The sequence below is a fragment of the Anopheles moucheti genome, chromosome 2 (genome assembly GCF_943734755.1).
Source record: "Anopheles moucheti chromosome 2, idAnoMoucSN_F20_07, whole genome shotgun sequence".
Taxonomy (NCBI): domain Eukaryota; kingdom Metazoa; phylum Arthropoda; class Insecta; order Diptera; family Culicidae; genus Anopheles; species Anopheles moucheti.
The window spans coordinates 63264092-63287514 of NC_069140.1; the positions used below are offsets into that span (position 1 = coordinate 63264092).

Below are 23423 nucleotides of genomic sequence, written 5' to 3' on the forward strand. Positions count from 1 at the left end.
AGACAGAGTTAGTGCAAATTCAGATACACAAAGATGAAAACTGGAATTAAGGTTACACGATCAGGCAGTGACAAAATGAATTTGCGGGGTCTAATTGATTAAATGATATTAATTGTATGCTACGTTTATTACAACTGAACTATGACTTCATGCACACTGCATGAAGCACACATGTACCAATCAATGGAAACTTGGATTAGTCGGAAAGCATTCTAAAGTGAATGATTGGGGGTCCAGTGGTGTATTGGTAGCGGTTCCAGTGTTCACACGACAGGAGCGGTCCAAAATTCCCATCCGGATCAATCTCCCGTTTGCTTGACTGACTATACCGCTGCGAGTAAATAAAGTCAAAGTAATCCAGAAATGGCAGGCCTCTACGCCTCTTTAGGTTGTTGTGCCGATGAAGAAGAATTCTAAAGGCGTAAGTGACGGAACCGTAAGCTGACGTTGATGTAGTATTTTAAAAAGTAAATGAAATATGTTTTATGAATTATGAGCATTTTTGTACAACTAAATCACTAAAGAGCTTTTTGTATCCTTACCGATTAATGAAATGGATCAATATCGTTTGAGTTATTAAAAAGATTCATTTCGTTAAAAATATTCGTTAAAATATGCGTATATATACACATGAATAATTTATTTATGATTCATTTATTTATTTATTTATTTATTTGTTTATTTATTCATTTATTTATTTATTTATTGTTTTTATTTATTTATTTATTTATTTATTTATTTATTTATTTATTTATATATCTCATTAGAGAAGGAAAGATTCAAACATTGCAGGTGTTGAGAAAAAACGACTATTTTTAAATTAGGGCAAGTGTATAATGTCATCGCGCAGGTTAATGGAAAACACGAGTTTACTAATTTACGAAATAGGATAGCAAAGTGCGCAAAACCATACGTTAGCGGTTTAGTTCCAAGGGTTATTATTCGTAAAAGTTAAAAAGGATGTGAAATCACACATTTACAGCCGTGCTCACCGAGGCACTGTGAACGTTCTGCAGGAAGTAACAAAAACAGAAAACTGGAAACAAATTAACTTGGTGACATCCAATCTCTCAAAGCATCCATCGAGAATTCAGGTTCGTAAACAAACTGCGTAGAAGACACTTAAAGTTTTAGTTTGGAACTAAAATTTCTATTTCAGTAAAAAGCTTTAAAATATTTATCGAATGAAACTAGCAAATACATCAGTATCAGTTACCTGTGAATTTTCACTAATTGGTTTCAACAATGTTGTTTTTTATCTTTTTGAAAAACATGAAGCTGATAAAAGTTTTGAACACATGCGTTGACATACTTTATCTTCTGTTACCGTCACACGAAACAAGTATGATAAACTTATTTAAATCACACAATGCACACGTTTGCTGATGCAAGGACAAGTGATCCTAACAAAATGGGTAGCCCAATTCAAGCACATATTCATGGCCTTTGAAAGGAAATGTTAAAAATTTTAATAAAGCCATTTATCACGCACCGCTCGGAAGGGCATCTGAATTCGGGTCTTCCTCCGGAATGCAAGATCAGGTTGAATCGATTTCATTTCTCGCTGTCACGGGCTTTTCCGTTTCGAGTGAGTTCCGACAGCTAAAGCTCACAGTGCGTTCGAGATTTTGTCTCGCAGACTGGTGTTCAGGGTGAAGAGGTTTGCTCCACTTAAGTTTTAAATTTATGCATCATTCTTTTATTTCCTTGCCCCCACGTTCGCACCTCTCCATGGCTCAGCTGGTATGGTCATGTCGGATCAACGCCCATGTGTTCGCCCAATTCGAAATCGATAGAATTTCAATTTGTTATTGTTTGCATGAGCGTTACATCGCGAGATTTCATGGAAGCGAGAAACTCTTGCGTATTGCTTCAGTGCGGTTTTGCAGCATCGCAATTGTGCAGATTATTCGGTTGCAGAACAGTTAAGAGCCGCATCATTATTCATTTCATTTTTGTGATTGTGTCATTTTACAGTTAGTTTAGTGCACCCATAGCATGCGCGATCCATTTGGAGGTATCATATCATTGTGTTGTTGTATTACCATAGGAAGAATAACTTCATATGAAAAAGCCAGTTCGGTGTGGAAACTCCAAATTCATACAAATAGCGAGCATACGAACGGGTTGTTCTTAACTTTCACGTTGAGAGATTTCCATTGAGCAACATTTCGCCGAATGTTATTTTTAATTAAAGCTGACACTTCGCACCGATCCATTATTCATCCAGTAGGCGATGTCGATCATACTGGTTTCATCTACAGAAATCAACGGCACAATCAAAACAATCCTTGCATAATGTTTAAACCGTATTCATCTATCGTTTTAACACAGTTTACCAACTTCAGTTACTTGGAAAGCCATACATTTTCTCTTGAAAGTGATTTTCAATGAAGATTGGTGTCCATCCGCAGGTCCTTTGATATCACAGTTTCTGATGTTTTCCATTTTATGTACGATGTATTTTGTTGTGAATGAGTCGACTAATCAGTGAATGTTAGTAAAATGCTTATATCTCCACCAGGAGAGTGTTATAGCTACGTCCGCGGATGATTTGTTACTTTTGTCGTTTTCTTTACGCTTCGGTGTCATTGGTTAATTGATTTCTCACGGATCAGTGTTGACAGCTACTGTGCGCGTTCGGGTTTGGTATCGATTGGGGCATCTGCGTAGACATTCGAGTGACTGACAGCTTTAGTCGTTTATAGCTTCAGGGCTCAACAACAACCTCGCCGGATTGGGATCGTTGACGGCCTAATTAATTATAAAGACATGGTTGATGTCGAGCTGCCACTACTAGCACAAAAGATTTCCATCGGTTTGAATTAGATTTACAACTTCTTCGATCCGGATAGTCGGTGTGAATTGTACGATCGACTGCGACGGTGTTTGTTTTGTGGGAACGAGTTTTTCGTGTAGCGAGCGTCCAAGCGTTGATCATTTTCTTCGCTCGGAAAGAGTGTTAAACGCTCATAAATAGCCACCAAAATCCTTCTAAAACGCGAACAAGCTTCGAAGTAACGTTTTTGAAAGGCGTCGTTAAGTCACTGCGATCGAGAATGAATAATAATCGTATCATTAAATATCTATAACAGCAACCGACTATGGTGGTATCGGCTAAATTTGATACAATTTATTTACCACTCTGAATGTCTTCGCTGATTGGAACAAATTGGCATCATTTTCGAGAGCAGCGCTTGTCGTGGCCAATTTTTGCACTTATGTTTTGCTCAACGCGAGCGTATACGTGAGGACGCGTTCGGACGCTGTGCCTCGTACCGGTTTGACAAATTTCGAAGATGCATTCACGAACCGGGTCAGCTCATGGAGAGTACAAATTATTGAATTTTAAGCGAACGCCATATTTCTTCATTTACATCGTAATTGTATGCAAATTTGGCGTTGGCTGAAAAGCAGAAAAACACAGCATCAGCTTTTACGCTAGGTTCCTTATCGTAGTATCGGAAACGCGCAAGGTTGCGCGGGAAATTGATCGGTCATGATGGAAGCATGTTCTGCATGAAAGAACAGTGCCAAGGCGGCATGTTAATAGTGGCAAGGATGTCGCTTACAGAACATGAATAAGGTGTGACATGTGATGTTGTTGAAATTGTGACGAGATGTACTGCACACATCGATTAGTTCCAGTTCCAGTGAGCGAGGATTAAAAAACATTCAAAATTATCTCGTGATTGATTTTAGTATGGTATGCGGTCACTACTTAAGAGCCATTGGAGGAATCATTGAACCGTTTCGAGAAACTGTTGGACACTGTGGGAAATGAAACTCTTAAAACACAACCTCTCGGTGGAATGTACGAGTTTTAACGAACTTTTATTACATTCAATCACCCATTACTTAATACATCCTAGTGTACTGCAATTTTTACTTCGTATCAGACACAGCATAACAGCGGCATCGGTAGAGCTATCATAGTTGTATTATACCGACAGCAACAGCTACAACATTTAATTTGTGACACTTGACTTTATCCTATATAAAATTCAATGTTCTCTATGTTTTTTTTTCTATGTGTTGTTTCATGTAGTTTTTGGTTATCTGCTTTAAAAGGACTTACAAAAGCAAAATAGAAACCAGTTCCCGAAAGACACCGTCTTCAGGGGTCAGGTTTTCAGCTGTAATTTATTGTTCCATATTGATTCTTTGTAGGAACCTGTCTGTAGCTCTTTACTGGGTGTAGTCTATATTAGAAGCATACATTAAAATTATGTATAATAATAGTTGAAACTATTTGTTAGAAGTTCGTACCCAATTTTTGTCCTAAAATTTTGAAGTTGCTTATCTCTATTTGAGGACTAGACCTTGTTGTTTTTGCAACAAATAAAAATACAAATAAAGTAATTAGCATAATTTACGATCAATCAAATTTGTGTCAAATGGTTTTCTATGCCGTTTACTAGATGCTTGATCGTAGGTGCAATAAAAATTAAGTGGCAGACAAGTACTTGACGCCCTAAAAAAGTTTCCCACTTCGGAATGTTTCATGTAGATTGTGCGTTTTCGCAAATGTTGGGAAGAGGTTACAAAAACGATCCATGCTAGCCAAATGCCAACAGGTGACATAGTGGTTGTATACGTTTGATATCTTTGTGTATCGCTGCAGCTGGAAATTGGTTTGCAAGAAGAAGTTTAACTGCGGTAGCGCTGAGCTCTGATGCCGTTCTAGGCCATCGTCTGTCGGGTTCCATTTCCTCTGTCAGCCCTTTTATGGAGTCTTCAATACAAATTGCTTTACGATCGTGTAAGGAGAGTTTATCAAAGCGTTTGTGATCTCCTGGATGGTGTAGAGGGTTCCTATAGATGCGGCCAAGAAAACGAGACTAGACTGCAAAATGCCCGGTGCCTTAACATCCAGCTGCAGGTCGGATTTGCTCACACCAGAGTGCAGGGATAGGATTGGTCTGTAGGAGGCATCGGCATGAAAGTAGCAACTATTGTGCCGCACGCATAGACGACAGTGCAGCCCATAAATTGCATTATAAAAGTGCTAACAGATTGTCGCGAGCCCGATCGAAGAAGATCAAATTGGTAGCAGAAAAATGCGGATGTGAGTGATACAGTAAACTGAATTGGTACGGGAGCCGATTATTCTTGATTTCATGGCTACGCAGTTTGCACTGGAGAATCTATTATGTTCCGTACAAATAGCGAAGTATCAATATTGTTGCAACAAACAAGTCTTCGTTATTTATGGCATTTCGGCACAATTTTCTAGATTCAAAAGAAAAATGTAGTGGGAATAACGATTAGCGGGAACACCAAACAACATTTTATTTTGAATTTTCAGTAAAGCAAACTTGAAATTCATACGATAACTTTTAAAACGATATTAAAGCTTGGAAAACACTTAAAAACTTAAAACACTAAAAACTTTGGAAAAATTTATTTATACATGTTTATAAGAGATCCCTAGAACTTTAATTTGTTTTTAGTTATGGAAATTTAAAGACACGAGCATTTCAGAATTTGTACAAAATATATCTCATCACATGTATGACTAGCTCGCGGTGTTGCTTTCCTTTTAATAACATATATTTATTTATGCTGTAAAATTCTGCTCTGCCATATATATTATATATCACTCAAATATTAAAACTTGAAATACTTGTATATCATAACACAATGTTCGAATGTATAACACAAAATGGCGTTACTATGGTACAAGTGAATACCGTGGTTGTAGTCAATAGGTTGTTCTCTCGTGCGGTATGAGCTACCTGGAAGTGAATGTCTGAACACGGCTCATCCATAGGCAATGATGCGAAATCGTCAACATGCCATTGACAGACAGCGACCTGCTTGCGTTCCGACAATAATCTAATTTGCTACGAAGCGGAATAAAATTACATGGAAATGCTACCTCCCAGGAGGGTTCCGTCCACGCGAATGCGGTGTTACAAAAAACTGTCATAGTGTCGCATTCCAATCAATAGCTCTTCGTGCCATCAGACCGACGCATCGTTGGTTGGGCACCGACAGGCACAACGTTGCACTAGCGCGAAGGCTGACAAATGCGCATCACTGTTCACGACTGCGTGCTCTCATGAATGGTAATGAGGCTGTAATGATTCGGTCCGAGATGTAGCCAAGCGTTGACAAGCGAGCTGCGCTTGTGCTTACGCTTTCTGATAGAGTGGCGAAAGGAGTAATTATTATTCGACTGCAAAGGATAGATGAGTTGTGTTTCGAACTTGTTTATTTGTCAGCCTGCAGTGAACTGATTATTGAAGGATGCTGGAAGGATCCTTTTTTATGATCATGGTGTAAGGAATATAAATAGGACCTTTATTCCATGCTATGAAGTATATGTATTTAATGTACTAAAGTACACAGCGGACGAGTTTATGTGTATCCAAAAAGTGGTTAAACTGATTTCATTTGATCGATGTTTGCATAGCTTTCCATTAAAACACATCGTTTGCTTTAATTGCAAACTGTTTCACAAATTTAAACATGATAATGATGAGACATGAGCAGTATATTAAGTATATTAAGCTTCTTTTCAAAACTCTCATTCTGTTATTGTTTTAACATTCATCAGATCCAGCACCTATTAGGCAGGGAAAGTTAAAAAATTCTTACTTGTTGTAAAATTTATGCAACCGTTATGCCTATATATTTTAAACATATTGGAGTTACTATACAGTTGCATCAATGAGTAGAAACATCAACAATAAATTCGTATTACATATGTCGTCCCGTATATCAACAAATGAGCTCATAAAATTATTTCTTTCTGTGTTTTTTTATTATAGATGAATCAACAATGCAAAGTATGTGGTGAACCAGCAGCAGGATTTCATTTTGGAGCATTTACATGCGAAGGATGCAAGGTAAAATCAATTCACGTTAAATGATAGTTTTAGCTTGTCATCGTGATAATACCATAATAATTGTCTGTGCAAACATCTAAGATGTGTAGAACAATTCGAATCACTTACTGGATGATTAGTGCAAACAAACAAAGATATTCATTATAGCTAATTTTTTTAAAGTATAGAGAATTGGATCTGAAAAACAAACAGAATTGTTTTAGTGGAGAAACAACCATGTTGGCAATTACAATGTACTTCTGGTGACAGGATTAAATTTCTCTGCACACTATTTTGCATTGCAGTGTTCGGCCAGCTAGCAAATCAAATATGCGATCAGTCGATTCTTTTTCTCGGCTATTTGTTAGTCATTTCGAATCGCTTGCTCACGCTTCGTCATGCGTTTTTTTAACGCTTTCGGAAACATCAAACATCACGAACTGCAATGGGTGATAAAACTCGATAAGCGGCGGTATCGCTTCGGCGATGAACGTACACCATCGGGCATGATCAAGTTTTTTTTCCTTTCGCGACCAGAGGACGTATAATCAATCCCTGAAATTGGTTCAATCACGGGTAGCAATCAAAATAAAAAGACTACACGCCAAAACACAAAACACCTGCAAATAAAACGGCATACCCAAATAAGTCCCGGGCAGATCAGAATTTCGGCAAAGGCTGGTCGCAGGGTGAATTGAGCTATCGCGCGAATTGCATCGCACAAATCGCACAAAAATGGTGCCGTCGCTTCGACGCCTCGAACGAATGGGATGGCAAGAAGTAGAGAAGGAGAGACCACCGCACCAAAGAAGAACCCCGCTTTCGAAGCGCAAATCTCGTAATAAAGTTATAAATTTTTATGTTTACTCGAAAATATAACTTTATAAGGATTTATAACCTTTTTATGGCTGGAGTCCAGCGGGCACCATCGGAACCTTCGGCACTAAATGGTAGACCACTATTTAGGGTATTCAGCACTTCCACTAAAAGAACACCTTTTTCACCTTCAAGACGCCATCCGGGGTGCTCGGGCGCTTTGGGGGAAACGACTATGAACAAGATGTCCATGGTAAGAAGCAAGTCGATCATCATCATCATCATCATCGTAGACCTGCGATTGAGCGGTTCGGTCTCAGGTCAGTTGTGCTCTCGATAATCAGCATAAAGTTGATATTGGTCAGATGCACTGGTGAGAAACAAAAGACGAGTCGTTTGCAACAATATTTAGTCGCATGGGAGCAGATACCTTCTCCAGCATCTTGTTTGCAGAAAAGACGGATCAGGTCAAGTCGATGCCGAAGAGGAATCAGTGACGAGACAAACTGACAGGAAATGATAAAATGAAAATGAATCGATCACAAAAGATCACCTTAACATGCCAAGCAGGTAAAACTTTAGCAGTACAGTATTGCTGATTCACGGCAAACATAGGGGGCAAAACCAAACCAAACAGAACCAAACGATCGATATGCTCGCCAAATTACAGTGTCCAGCGATGTGACACATAAATACACGGCAGCATTGGCGGACTGTTCTCACATGCCATGCGGACGAGCGTGATGCGGAGTGCGATAATAATTTAATAAAACTCTAAAGAAAGGTTGCGAAATCAGCACCATATTGGACACACGTCAAGTGGACAGGGAGCTCATACAGGGAGCGCATTTCACGAGGGCAGTACGGGGTACTGAATACGCGAGATCAAGGGTCTCCCAGAACAGCTTCTTTGCGAAACGTGCCAGTTTAATAATAATAATGCCATCAGTTTTTATGAACAATCATTAGAGAGAGAGCGAGAGTCCTGGATCTCTTGAGGCCCTCTCGTGGTCGGTGTGAATCGATCGAAGGTGAAATAATTTTATAGTTATGGAAGACTTTCACGTGATGCTGGTTATAGGTCTAGTGGCCGCACCAGTATGGCATGGGCCGAATGTTTCAATCGGTTGGGACGCTCGTTCACGAAGCCCCATCCTCTGCAGTCTTGCGGTGGCTTGTTTCAAACTGTGATATTTTGGATTCGTTATGGTTCGATCTTCGATCTACGTGAGCTTTGGTTCGTTGTAGTCATGGTGAGCATAACTTCCGCCTCATGTATCCACCCCACGTTTGCAAGGGTTTTGGACAAATAGTGGTTTGCACGACAAGCGACACTGTGAACGGCCTGAATTCAATTCTCATGAAAAGATATGGGGTATAACACGAGGAAGAAGAAAAGGAAATTGCTTCATTTATGTGCTTTTCAAGTGCCGAATCGTGCAAGTGATTCATTTAATTTTACTACCTTTGCGATGGTTGTGAGAGATAGTGTAGGTTATTTAGGCTTAATTAAATATGCATCTGTATTGTATTTTGGAGTTGTATTTTTGGCAATGCCGAAAAGAGCGAACAGGTATGTGTATGTATGTATGCATGAAGCATTGAGTATAAATAAATCGCCCAAGATTTTTCACTAGAAACGGACAAAATTGTAGGAATTACATAGACAGCAGCGGTATGAAATATGATAGTGGAATATACATCAATTTATGCTCATTTAGCCTTATACCAAGAACTCACCAACAAATGCTTCCGGATTGACGAATGTGCTATGTGAACCGCTACAGCAACAGGTAAACATTCAACCATTCAGCAATGGATTTAATCTAATTGCTCAATTAGGCAGTCAAGGAGCGGTTTCAACAGGAAACTAGTGCGGCTCATCAGTGTTAGCGAACCTGTCAAATTTTATTGCTGTTCTAATACCGTTGTTCCGTTTGCAAAAGCATAACGAACCATTCAGTCTTACATGAAGGCAGTGAAAAAAATATATCGCGGTAATGTGGTACGGTTCCGTTTGCCATCCTCCGAGTACTTGTAACATCATCTTGACTTATTCAAGGTAAACAAATGGTCACCTTCTACTCTGCGCTGACGGACGCTAACAATAAAAAGGAAACTAGTTCGATAAACAGCAACTGTTCGCATATGAGCTGGGAGGCACGAAGGTGAAGAATTGTACACAACAGCAAGAGACCACCGAAATTGGTGGCCCTGTGTTGACCGATTTGCATAGCCTAGTGTGAGCTCATCGCCAACGTGGAAGTACGTACTGGTTCGAAACTGTTTGATTGATGATGTTTTTGATCCAATTTATGGTCGAACAAATTACACTTTGACCACGCAATTGTTGGCAGCGGGAAGAACAGTGCCGACGGACCTTTCTTCAGCATTCGCCGCACCGCGGCACGTTGCTCGCGGACATTGTGGCCCGGCAAAGGTTGCAGAGTGTTTAACCCAGGGTCGATCGGACTAAAATAGTGGTGTCTACTTAGGCTTCCGCAATGGTTGCGTGACGCAGCATACGGAATCAGCGTGAAGGTGTGCTTTTTGTAGCATTTGGTCAATTTTGTGTGAACAGTCGGGTCATTAAATCAAGCGGTGCAACCGATTGATCGACAATGGCGGTATTTCTGATACCGATGGTTTTTTTTTTCGGGAACTCGATACCTGAAGCGCAGTAGAAAGCTTGCTCGTTTGATAAGCGTGAGCATTTTTTTGGTTTATTGCTCAAGGTTTCAAGTTTTTCGTTGTAGTTTGAGTTTATATGATGCTGATTTTGAATGTTTTTTTATTTCAGAATTGCTGTAAGAAACAAGGAACCTTGTTCAAAATAATTTAATTTAACTGATACGCAGAGTGCATTAGGCAACAAATTCTACAAACTTGCATTAGTCATTTGCGCTTTTTGTTACTAGATTCGATAAATCTATTTTGCCATTTAAGTATTCAGTTCTTCTGTGTACGACACAAACCTTTCTTTTCCTAGTTTTTAGCCCACCTAGAGCGTCTAATTAGGCGTTAGACATTCCACGACTCGAAACACGATGCGATAGTACACTACAAAGCGTAGCATACGGTAGCGTTAGTATTCTGGTTTTTTTGTTTGGTTCAATGATTTATGGTCTAAACTTTCATGATCATTTGAAGCTCAGGAAGATCACGGAGCCGTGTTACGTCAAATTATCTTACGGGCTACCGTTTGAAGTGGTGTGCTTTGTAGTTCATATTCCCTTGAACGGCTTTACGAATCTGATGTTTGCTTTGGCTCATGGTGTTAATTATCGTTTTTCTTGTTGTGATTAATGACCTTTAGAAAACTCCGTTAATTTGACGGTTACATGTAGTTGCAAAAGGCTACATTTTTACCATACTTTTTAATTAAAAGAAGTGGAAGTGCGAAATAGTATTATAAATATCATTGAATAAATTACATAAAGCAATAACATTACGTATTACCGCAATACGACCTGGTCGTCTCTTCAGAATAAAAAAAAACAAACATAATACATTACATTACATTACATTAAATTACATTATATACAGTACATTACATTGCATTCACCATTACGTATATAATCTGAAACTAGAAATTTAGATTGTTTTCAGTGGTTCTCATTGCCAACCATTTATCTCAAACAGCAGTGAGTGTGACGATCTTGATGACGAGCTTGTAATTGTGAGTAACGCTACATCGCTTGAACTGAAAACTATTCCTTCGAACCGCTAGATCAATCGATCCAGTTTTGAATGGAGTAGGATGTACGATTACGGCTCCTGAACAGCGACTACTAGCGACAGAAATCTATCGATCTGCAGTGCGATTGAACGTAGTCGAGCGACCCTCGTAGAGACTTGACTCGAGCATCCAGGTCTCCACCGTGCAGGTGGAGGTGAGTTGAAGGCTCTTGAAAGGCTGAAGAGGAAATGAGAGGCTTTCATGATCTTGTTTCGTCGATCACCGTATGCTGTACGGATGCTGGTGCGATCAAATCCAAGGAGGTTAGCAGAAGTCAAATCAGAGCTTCTCCCGGTGCTGTTGCGGACCGACTGTTGTTTCGATTTAGTACTTCAGGTCGATCGCAAATTGACGTGAGAACCTTGCTCTTGAGCTGATTTACCGATCTGCCGTGTTTGTTGCGACGATGATGGTGATCTGCGCGATGGCATTGGTGGCTCAACACAAGTGTTCTGATTTCGAAAGGTTAGTGTGTTTTTATGACGTAGCCAAGTGAAGGCAGATCAGTTTGATGATTCGGAACAAGATCGTACGTTAATCGTCTTTGCCAACGTTGCCCAACATCCGTTCCCATTGTTGGTAGAGGTGTGTTTGAGGTTGGGTAATGTTAGTAACGCTTTCTTTCTTTTGCATTGCGTCGATTTGAATTGATTTCGAATGTCGATTTTTCAATGACGTATGACGCATCACAAAGTATTAGAACTTTTGAGAAGTAATGTTATATTTTTTTGACTCCAACTCTTAACGGTTGTATAACGGTAACTGCAACTCACAATTTGACGCAAGAAAAAGATAGGCTTATGGCTTATTGCTACTATAGCAATATTGTTTGCAGCAGTTTGCATTGGTCACAAGTTTCAATACTCAACGGAAATGACGAGCTAAAAATTATTTACTTATGGTAAATGTAGTAGCAAGAACGAAATCCGAAAAACTATTTATTTGAGAAAATGACCCAAAAATAGTAAATTGTTCGTGTTATTTATGGTACGGAAGTTAAACGGGAAATACATTCATTCCATATGAGCCTGTCAGACAGTTGGTTTGGTCAAATATGTGGAAAACATTCTGGATTTCTAATTTCCATCATACTGCTACGAGAGCAGACTTTGCAGTAAGACTGGTATTCCAAATTGATACAATTTGTACGCAACCGGATGCATCAATAAACCCGTTTTGCGCTCAAACAGGGCGCCAGTTTCGCTCTCGGCCCAGCTCAACCGAATCGTATCGGTAATTGTTGAATAATGGGTAAAATTAGAGTAATGATCATTATTGATGAGGTTAACGTTAATTTCACTTTTGATTGCAGCTTCCCCGGTCGCCGGCATTCATCTATTTTCTGCGGAAGATTCCACATTCCCCACATCGCCCAGATGTGGTACAAGGGCTCAGGGGTTTTTTTTGGGTAGCTTGGTCTGTAAAATTATACCCGTTTTAGTAAGTTACAACAGCAGTAGCAGCGGCCACGACAGCAGCAGTAGTAGCAACACCAATAGAAGCTGCTACTGCAAATAGCTGCGTACGGTGATTACGAACGTTTTTCTGTAGCCAAATACATTGCAGGAAAATGTCGCAACATTAGCTACCCACCATGATCCAATCGGTTGTCTCAGCGACAGATTGGCCAAAGCGCATGCCTTGGTGCTGCTTTTTTATCCACCTGCTGTCTAATGGATCCCGCCTCACTAGTGCTTCGTTACAACTAAAATGAAGCAGATCATTGAAGCGGACTCCCTCGGGGCAAGCGCATCACTTTCCAAATTCATCACAATGGTTTGTTTGAAATAAAAACACACACACTCACTCAGATTATGGCACGTCGTAGATATACTGGAGTAAAGAGTTCAGCAATACAAATTGCATTTGATTCAGTTTCATCAAAAATCAAAACAGACATAATTCATCAAAATTTGGGTTAAGACAATCTTGGATTTGCCTCCCTGGCGCATGTAAGTTGGACACTCGGGTTATAAACGGTATGTGAAACGGAATGGATATGTATGATCGGCATGAAGCTACAAATTAAATTAGATGAAAAGGCCAAACGCTCATTAATCAACGCCAGTGCATACAGTAGCAAGTAGTGCATGGAACGATGAAAAACTAAAAATCTGCTTCATATCGCTTAACCAGTCGTTTCGAATGCCCCATTCATTTGAGAGCGTCTAGTAAGCGAGAGTAAAAGTTTGGCTCTTCATGATGCCGGTAGCTTTAGTTTGCCTGAAAATGCCAGTTAACAAGTGCTTCTATAACCAAGTATGGTAAGTTTACGAGCCATTTTATGCAAGCCACTACCGTTGCAACGAACGAATTTGATTGAAAAAATATGTTCGTAGCACACCTGTATAAGTAACGTTTAGCGTACATGAGCTTAACAATTAAATACAGTTTTTGGGGCTGGATTTCGGGGCAAAATAAATTTGGGGTATTTATAATGTCTCATTTGAATTCCGCCATGAAGCTATGCATTACAATGCATGTTATCTCATTAATCGCACTTCTTTCGTGTACTTAGTAAGAATATTTTTCAAAACAGTCTGTTTCAATAGCGTATTTTGTATCGGCATAACAACTACAAGAGATCTATTCCAGCCATTGGTAACTTTCTTTGACTTTATTGTACGTACGTCACTCTTGTGCAATAGAGTCACGCGTTCCAATAGCAACAGAATTTAAAGTTCTGAATTTTTAGCAATTATTCATGAAATTTCGACTGCTTCTCAAAATGTTTTATTGTGATTACAAATTGCATGTATGATAGTTAGATTACAAAGCAGCTATTAAATTTGCTTGAATTTTTCCCATGACGAACAAAATGTTGTATACATAGTCTCGCTATAGACAAACTATACCCGTGCGATCGTCAAAGCCCAGAAGAGGAGAGGTTAATTGAATAATAAATTAATATCTCTTAACACTATCGTCCGGTTGTAATCTGTAACAGGTACATTATGTATGCTGGGAGGCGTCCTCAGTCCGCTAGATAAGTTTCAACCGCAGCACGACACCGGCACTATCCAGTGCCCAGTGCTTTGCGTGCCACGACGGTAGAAGATAGTACCAAAGTATAATCGTCGCTTTAACGCAGCGATATGGGCAGTGTAGTAGGAATGCCGAGAAATGCTAATGGAAATGCCCACGGCTCCTCTTACGAGTTGCTTGTTCATGACTCCTGGTTCCTGAATCCTGACATCAAGTCCACTGGCGGCCCACATCCACAGAGGTGTTATCTGCTGCACTTAACGAGAATAAATTGAACACAGCTGCTTCACGCTTTGCTGTGTAAATCAACTGGAGAAGAAGTTGTATGAACGCTTGTTTAAACAAATTGATAGCTGATAGCGCCAAGCGATAGCGCGAAAGTAGATCGATTCACAGCCGCGAGCTCCATTCACAGGTGTATTCCGTTACGGTGCTGTTAGTTAACAGATCAAAGATCGTGTTAAAGATTGACGCCGCTAGACAAACATTGACGTTTTGTATAAAAATAGTATTCTAATTCAGTGCCCAGTATCTTCTTTATTGTCTCATATTTTGTGTGTTCTTGCAAACGCATGTTATGTGAACCATGATGTGATACAGTGGGATCACGGTATACATAATTAAGATTCCAAAGTTTCACTATTTCATTGGCTATTTAAACTGAGGCTGAACATTAATTGAATCGAATCTCATACCTATCAGACTTGAACTCAATATTAAGTTGAAAGTTGAAAATACCTAGCATTATTTAGCAGGTGATGGCGGCACCTGCGTCAGATCAATTAACCTCTTTGCGAACTTCTTTGTCCGGGCGCAGTACGTAACGGCTTCAGTATAAGCGAGTGTGATGAAGCCATACTTACAAGGCGCAACTCCATGTTCGTGTCATGGCAGATCATAAATCACATTCGATATTCCATGGGTCAGTTAGGTTTCTAGCCAACGGATTCGGTCAGGTTTCATCCATATTCTGAGTCAGTCTTAATACAATGTGTTGTGTAGCACAAATTGGCACTATACCATTATTGCCCCCCGATCACTGGTGTACAGGGCAAGGCTGTGGGCTTCGACTCGTTGACGGTGAAGTCTAGTTTCGGATCAGAAAAGGCAGCTGCTAATCAGTGGCATGGAATAGATGTTTATAAATAATCTTTTATTGCATCGTAAAATGTGTACTTTCCAGCACATTTTATGCGTGATCTCTGGGACAAATAAAACCAATCAATGGGCACTGTTGGCTGAGCGTTTTGAGAGCAATGTCCTCCCTCCCGATAGAGACTACATACTTCACCACAACCCGAGCATCAGCAGATGGCGCTGGCTCTGCATAGGACTGTTTAAGAACTCTTTTTACGCACAGGAAAAGTAGTGAGTGCAGTTGAAAAGAACGATCGCCTGCGCTGCTTCCGTGAAGAAAATGTGACTTTTCAGGGGGTCCGACAGGTTGAAATCGCACTAAAAGTCGTTCAATGGCAACGAACGACCATTTGTTTCATCCTTAGGTCTTGATCTTCTGCGGCTCGGAAAGATTGGAACTTATGCGATGCATTGCGGTACTGTTTTAATTTTATCGATTATACCCATTTTATAGCACTTGTAACCTTCCTGTTCCGAGCGAACCGGGACTTGGTCGGAGCCGAAAGCAATAAAAGAAACTCTTAATTTAATTGATCTGCTTTGCTATACAGCACATAGATCGCCCGATCGCATCGTACAGGCCCACCGTGCGGCCAAAAGCGTCATAGCAGACACACCACTGGTAACTTACTGTTTCCTGGCAGCTTCGCAACTCGTCTGAAGCAACGGTTTTCGACATGTTGCACAAAGACCTTTCGCCAAGCCGGGTGCCAACGTGCAGAAAGCGCGAGCAGCGCGACAGGTCGATTGCTGGACTCGTCGTTGCTGTCAATGCATGTCCGTTGACAGAAAGATAATTGTTCGTGATCATCTTCACTGTGCACTCGGCGGCGAGCGCCGGAATTCCCAGGTTACTTATGCGATGACTTTTTTCTGCTTCTTAACGACGTACGACTCTGTTTTAAAATTAATAGTCTAGTTAACAAGTCGTATGTGCATTATGAACCTTTAGGTCCGGGGACATTACCGGATTTTGCGTTTGCCTTCCTGGGATGATGTTGTTTCGATAGATGGTATACTGCCAATACATCGCATTTGAGAGGCAATTTTGTAGCCGTTTGGGGAGACAGTTTATAGAGCAGATCCACATATCGGTTTAGTTTATTTTATGAACAACTTCAAGATTCTGTTACTTGTTGACTATGAGGTTATACACTAAATCCGGTTATATTATTGATAAATTTTCATTAATGATCTCATTTTGCAAATGCTGAGGAAGTCTTGAAGCTATGTCGTATTTCACAGATGTAAATTGAAATAAGGGCATTGATAACGCTTATCTTATTCCCAGAAGGTGCAGATATTTATCACACACAATGAAGTTCGCGTTACTAAGCAATCGGTTTTCTTGTGCCGGGATGTAATCGTGCTATCAACTACGCGACGCTCACTTATTGAAGCGCTCTAGCTGACCTTCGCTTATCGCCTGTGTGGTATTTTGAATTTTTACGAGCCATCATTAAGCTTAAAGATTATCGAAAATTAGTGCCCACCGCGTTATATTCTCCGGCCAAGCGAGGAAACGAACAGGAGAATGGTTTAAAATAGCAGAAAATATCGAAAGGCAAAAAAAGCCGACGATCCCTGCTTTGTGGACAAAGAAGGGTGCGTTTGCGAATGGGTTCGTGAGGAAAGTAAGTGGACGCGAAGTCACTGCTGGTGGGATTCCAAAAGACGATCCCAAAAATCGCGAAGACGACGCTCCCGAACCCCCAACAGACGGATGCTGAAATTGAAATTTTTACGATCCAATTGAGAGCACTCTTAAAAACCGATTCTCATTCACCGAAATGGGCCGCCCGGTGATCGCAATGAAACGCACGAACGTAGGCAGGTGGCAGTACCAACGCAACGTTGACGGACGCGGAGAAGCAGGAAACCACAAAATCATGCTGCTTAATTGTGCTGCCTCATGCTAATGCTTCTGTGTCGCACTTCCCTGTTTCACGATCCCGTACATACCACTAGTGATCGGATCAATCGTCAACGCTGCTGCTCTTGTGAGGTTGAAACGCACATCGACAATCTTTCGAATGGACAAGTGCGAATTTTATCTTTTGCGTGATCTGTTTTCCCACCAATTTGGCATCGGCAAACAAAAATCAACGCAAATCACCTACATCGACCCAAAACGCGTCATCAAAATGCAATCGTCATCATCGGCATATGTACGATCCAGGAAAGGCGTTCGGTCTCGAATATCCCGTAATGCACGCTTGTGCACGGTGGTTAGCAACGGAACATGAGAAATACTCAGAATGCGGTCTTTGGGTACAAATGATTCTTGGTGTGTTTTCAGCGGATACTACATTTAATATACATCTGAAAGCAAATTGCATCACTTTTGTTGATTAAATTCGTCGAATTTGTGAAAGTTTATTGGAAAACAGCAGACAACGTGTTTATGATGCTGAGGGAGTGATTAAAAAATCAATGGTCTCATAATATCGTACTGAAAAGTTTCAATTGTGGAACCTTACTAAGACGAACCATATGTTACCGAAGTGATGTTACCAATAGATCTTAGAACATTATTATCAGGCAAAGGTCAAGTTGGTTAAAATAATAATAATACGTTTCTGTTTAATAGCGTGGTAGATTATAGGGGTCAGATGAAATTGGATGATGAATTTGTGATTAAGAAGGGTTTTTATACAATAACAAATTTCTAGATAGAGCTTCAGTTAGTTGCACCCTCACTGAATGTCATGTCTTTTTCGTTTCATAGTGAGCTGGAACATGAAAAGTGTGGTAAATTTTACTGTCCAATCAAAGGTACAGCCCTGTAGCAGCGTTTGCTCGAGTTGACAACTGTGAGCGATTTCAAGCAGTTGGTGGTCGATACAACCAGATCCTGTCACCACATCCGCTGCGATTCGATTTGATTTTTTTTTTACGAAAACGTTGTCGCTAAGTTTATCTTCTCTCGGATTATCTTTGGAATCTATCACTTTCTTTGGGCACCCCTAAACTCCCTGAAAGACACAACGTGTGGTCTTGTTTCATCAGTAACCTGTTGGACGAGATCATTAGACGCGTTAGGGAGAAAGGTTTTCTAAGGTCTGCACACAGCGTGGGTATTCAGACAAGCACAGGCAAGCAAGCTTTACTTCGGATCGTTAATCTAGTGTGAAATTTGATTACATGGTATCATATGAAACGAGAAAACTTGAAGACTCATTCACAAATGAGCTTCTTAGTCAATAGGTCTACAAAATTAATTTTCTTGATACCTGCACTGTGATTTTATTCTGTTTTCATGACTTTCATGGTGATTTTGAATGAATTCTTAAATTCTGAATTCAGAAAATAATGCGACAACATGAATAGTGTTTAGCGGATTGTGATTGTATAACAACATATTATGTATCCCCGTAGCAAGAGTTGACTATCCGGCTCCGTGGTAAAAATAAGCTGATAAGGCCTTGCCGTTCTAATGAAGATTATATGAAACTACATACAATAAATATAGCCACGCATAATATTGAATATATATACACACAAAATAATGTTTTAATGTTCACTTTCATCGTGATGCAAACCCGTCAATCAACTTACTACATTCCCCAGTGAAGTTGATCGAACCGTTACCAATGCTGCCGAAAGCTGGAATGATTAAGCTTGATGAAGTTACCATCTTGGGAAAAAGGTGTAGGGCAGTGAAGAGGTCCATGAATAATATGGCTTAAAAACACTTATGAATAGCTTCTTAGAGTACGGCAAGGAAACCATTTCGGAACAGTATGTACGCAGGTGCAAAATTTCAAATAAACGCCGTCTTTCATGAATACTCTGACTGACCGTTTACAAACCGAAACCTCGAGTGGTTGCAAGCAATTGGAAATCGTGTTGATGTCGAAGATGTCTAGCTGTCACCCGTGCGCTGACGAGTTCCTTTTTGCCTCTCTACCTAAAAACGCAAACCACGCATCCCAATGACCGGTGGCTGACACTGATGATAATAAGCTGATGTTTCAATCAGTTCGCAGCTTCAACGATGATGTCTGGAACAACGAAGAAGCTTTAGATATTTTGGGGATTTTTTCTGCTCTGGCCTACTTCACTAGCTCGGGAAGATGCTTTTCTACGCCCCGGGCGATCAAGTGGTTGGCGTGTTTTCGAAAATTTCTCACGCTTCGAAAACACCCCGGCAGCGCTTGGGCAATCAAATCGGAGTGTCCACACTTTTTCTGGTACTGTTCTCTCCTTGCCCTAAGATTGTGGTGTGATGTTATGGAGTCCCTGTCCAAAATGGCAGTGTTCCGCCAATTTCGTTGTGATGAAGGCGAAAAGTAGGAACCGGTGGTAAAACCCCTCCGAGGGCCTTTGCCTTCCTTGTGTTTTATGGCCAATTTGCTAGATTTATGATTCGTGATGGAATGCCACGAATAGTGTAGCAGTCACTCGTAAAAGGAGACCAGTGCACACATCATCTGAAAAAGTGAGGTGGCGAAACATGATGAATATCCCATGTGTCCTGCCCGGTTTAGGTACTGGCAGCACGCGACATCGATGCCTAACGCGAAAAGGAACGAAAAAGTCGATACGAAAGCGAGAAGCGGCTCTTACGTCAATGTTTCAGGTGGTTTGTATGATTCGACCAACAGCGCTAGAGATAACCGCATATAAATTCAATTTCGTAGCCACCATTAGCAATTTGATGTATGACAATTGTATAAACTGTAGTAGCTGATAGGGAGACACGTTCCGCTTGCTTGATCGTTGCTGAAGCACAGTGCATCTTTATAAACGATTGCACTTCACCTTCTCGAGCATCCGGATTGCGATCATGATCTTCGGCATTTTAGTGAGAACGACTAAGCGCTAATACGAAAACAGATGACACCATCCTCAAACCGGACAATCACAATCGAATATTGCCGTGTGTTTCAGTATCCATTTTGCCCATTCTGAAGGTTGTAGTCTCAACGAGTGCACATCTTCGCAACTGAAGGTACCTAAAAGAGCACGGGTATAAATACCGTTCACCTGGCTCGTAACTAGTAGAATAATGGTCGCCAATGCCAATCAGGCCGTGAGTTCTGGGTGAATAAAAGTGTATGTAGTACCACGCGTCCTTGATATTGCCATCTTTGCCAGCAGTGGGAGAAGATCAACCAGTCGTTACAAAAGCGACAAGCATCGTCATACCGTACCTGATCGTAACTGATTAACAAGTAGGTTTTGCGGATCTCTTTGGTCGAGAACAGGAAACGCTGCATGGAATGTGCATGGTAAAACGACGGCGGCAATGTACACAATAACCTTCGTCATTATCATCATCATCGTCACCTGATGAATATGGGGATGATCTAGGTGCTGAACGCTTTATGTACCAGCTATACCATTGTTGTTACACTTTCATTCATATGAGATTCCGTCGGCGTAACTCGTGGGGGAAACGAGTTCGTCAAGCGTTTCTAAGCTGAAAGATATGTACAGCAAACGTTACGTCATTAGACGATATTTACGATCGTGTCACCAATGATAGATATGAATGAAATGTGAGGGTAAACTTATTATTAGCAGTTGGTCAATGATTGTAATAAAAGACTCTACTTTAAAATTATTTCAAACAAATAACTATGAACTGTTGGAATCACCTTATTTAAATATATATGTTGGTACGAAAAAATGGTTTTTGTTGAAATACTCAAGAATAATGTAAAGACAATGATGATTCATTTTCCTCGGAGTGGGTTTAATTGAAACATCAACTAATACTTCATTGATTATGATGACGACCTCCGGCTCCCCAGCGTGTCGAAGGTAATGAAGATGCACCGCGTTATGTAGCATACTGCTATGCATTAGGATCAATAGAAAAGGTTACAAACAACATCTGCATCTGCATATCAGTATTTAAAACTAGTTCAATGTACCAGACATGCAGAGTGAATAAAATCTCCAGCTCCTCTATCTATTCGTTGATAAAACATTGATGAAGTGTTCAATAATAGCTGGAGAATGAACTCGCGGCTGTCGCTAGTATGAAGACCGCAATTTGGACAAGATCGGAATGAAACGATGATATTGCATAAATGCAGGGAACCTTTTGACACGGGTGAGAATGCACCTGGAGCTACCAGATGGATGCAGTTGAAAGATTTATCATTTCGCCGACGTGTAGCGCAAGGACGTATCCTTGGGAACCATCAGTAGAAACCAATGGAACCCGCATGATAGCTGTCGATCTTGCTGATCGCGGCTGTAGTGTGTTGTGGCCTTCGAGATCGGGAGAATGTTACAAAGCAGCAGGATAGATAAAATAGCGCAGATAAGATTAATGTTTTGCTCAAACCACTTAATGATTTCGTCAGATCTTGACGTTTGCAGCGATACAAAGTTGATAGCGCAGGCTGTCATAGAAATGCGTTGCAAATGTTCATTTTGTACTGCAGTTCATTTTCTACTGTTTCCATCCTATGCACTAAAATAAATGTGCATGTTAACGATCATATTGCTAATGCTGTTGTAATCAATAATCGATTATCTAAAAATGATAACGTTTTCTTTAAAATCTTTTTTTCCAGTCCTTCTTCGGTCGAACGTACAACAATTTGTCATCGATATCGGAATGCAAAAACAACGGAGAATGTGTCATCAACAAGAAAAACCGAACTGCATGTAAGGCGTGCCGGTTGCGAAAGTGCCTAGTGGTCGGAATGTCGAAAAGTGGCTCTCGTTACGGCCGGCGTTCGAACTGGTTCAAAATCCATTGTTTGCTACAAGAACAACAGCAACAACAACAAAAGACTTGCCACAACAATAACAACAGTAACAACAACAATAATAATAATAATGCTACCATCAACAACACCAGCAACGAAAACAGTAGCAATAGTACCAGTTCTCCGGGGTTGTCAATCTCAAATGGATTTCTTCCGAGTAGTTTTTTTTCGAATCTTTGCAACAACAACAACAACAACAATAGCAGTGTGAACAATAACAATAATAACAACAGTACACACAAAAACAATAATACGATTAAAAAGGGCTTGAAGCGTGCAAGCACCCCTAGCGATTCGGGTGCATCATCTGCCGACCTGGATGAGGGTGGAGGAGGTGGTGGATGTGGCGATGGGAGCAGTTCGTATAAGGAGCAACTTGTTGGCGGTGGAATTGTGGAAAACGGATTTAAATCGCCGGACCATGTGGAGGTTAACTTGTCTAAGCTACCGTCGAAAATCTCCCGTACTCCACCTTCATCATCCCTCCAGTCACTTGCCGAGACGTATCGTCCTGCTCTGCTGGATCGCATGTCACCATATCTACCTGCCGTATCGTTTCGAACCGATGGATCTCCTTTCTTTCCAGTGGCTTTTTCGATCCCACCCGTATCGTTGGCCATGCTTTCCTCCGGGCATGCCGGGGTTCAGCTATGTAAGCGGGACGAGCAGAGCGAACCTATTGACCTGTCCATGAAGTCTTCTAAGTCATCATCTAGATCCTCGTCTGAATCTCCCCGACGAATACGCGATAGTTCACCACTACTGCCTGATCCCAGCGAACCGGACGACCAATCCACATCGACGGCAATCGCTATCAAGACAGTTCCTCTCGATCTTTCAACGTTTGTGCGTAGCAATAGTCTACCAGGGTGAACTGTTGTGCCGTACATGGGTGCGATGCACGTAATACTATGCAACAAAGCTGTGTTAACAATTGCGAAGATACATTTCGTAACTGTTTGAAATCCTCGCAAACAGTAAGAGAACAATATACGATGGATGTCTGCAACGTAATGTAATGTAACGCAGCACAGAAACCAATCCTAGCAACCACGTGAGAATGATTATAAGCAGTCAGTAAGGGACAATTTTGCCAGTTATGTTAACTTCTCTCTCCTAAAGGTCACTACCAACCATGTCAAATTGAAACATTCGGAAATAATATATTGGGCAAGTAAGAGA

General features: G+C 40.7%; 1 protein-coding gene across 1 annotated transcript; it reads left to right on the plus strand.

Moving 5' to 3' along the window:
- Positions 1-325: 325 nt before the first annotated feature.
- Positions 326-23114, plus strand: LOC128298018 (protein embryonic gonad). The gene is made up of 3 exons (XM_053033745.1): positions 326-352; positions 6777-6854; positions 22044-23114. Exons 2-3 carry the CDS (start codon positions 6777-6779, stop codon positions 23112-23114), a joined length of 1149 nt encoding a protein of 382 aa, XP_052889705.1. The 5' UTR covers positions 326-352.
- Positions 23115-23423: the final 309 nt, after the last annotated feature.

Bases quoted from the DNA above. Each gene is read 5' to 3' on its own strand.
- LOC128298018 (XM_053033745.1), top strand. From the start codon at position 6,777: ATGAATCAACAATGCAAAGTATGTGGTGAACCAGCAGCAGGATTTCAT. The intron at 6,855-22,043 runs GTAAAATCAATT...CTTTTTTTCCAG, and splicing joins TTACATGCGAAGGATGCAAG to TCCTTCTTCGGTCGAACGTA.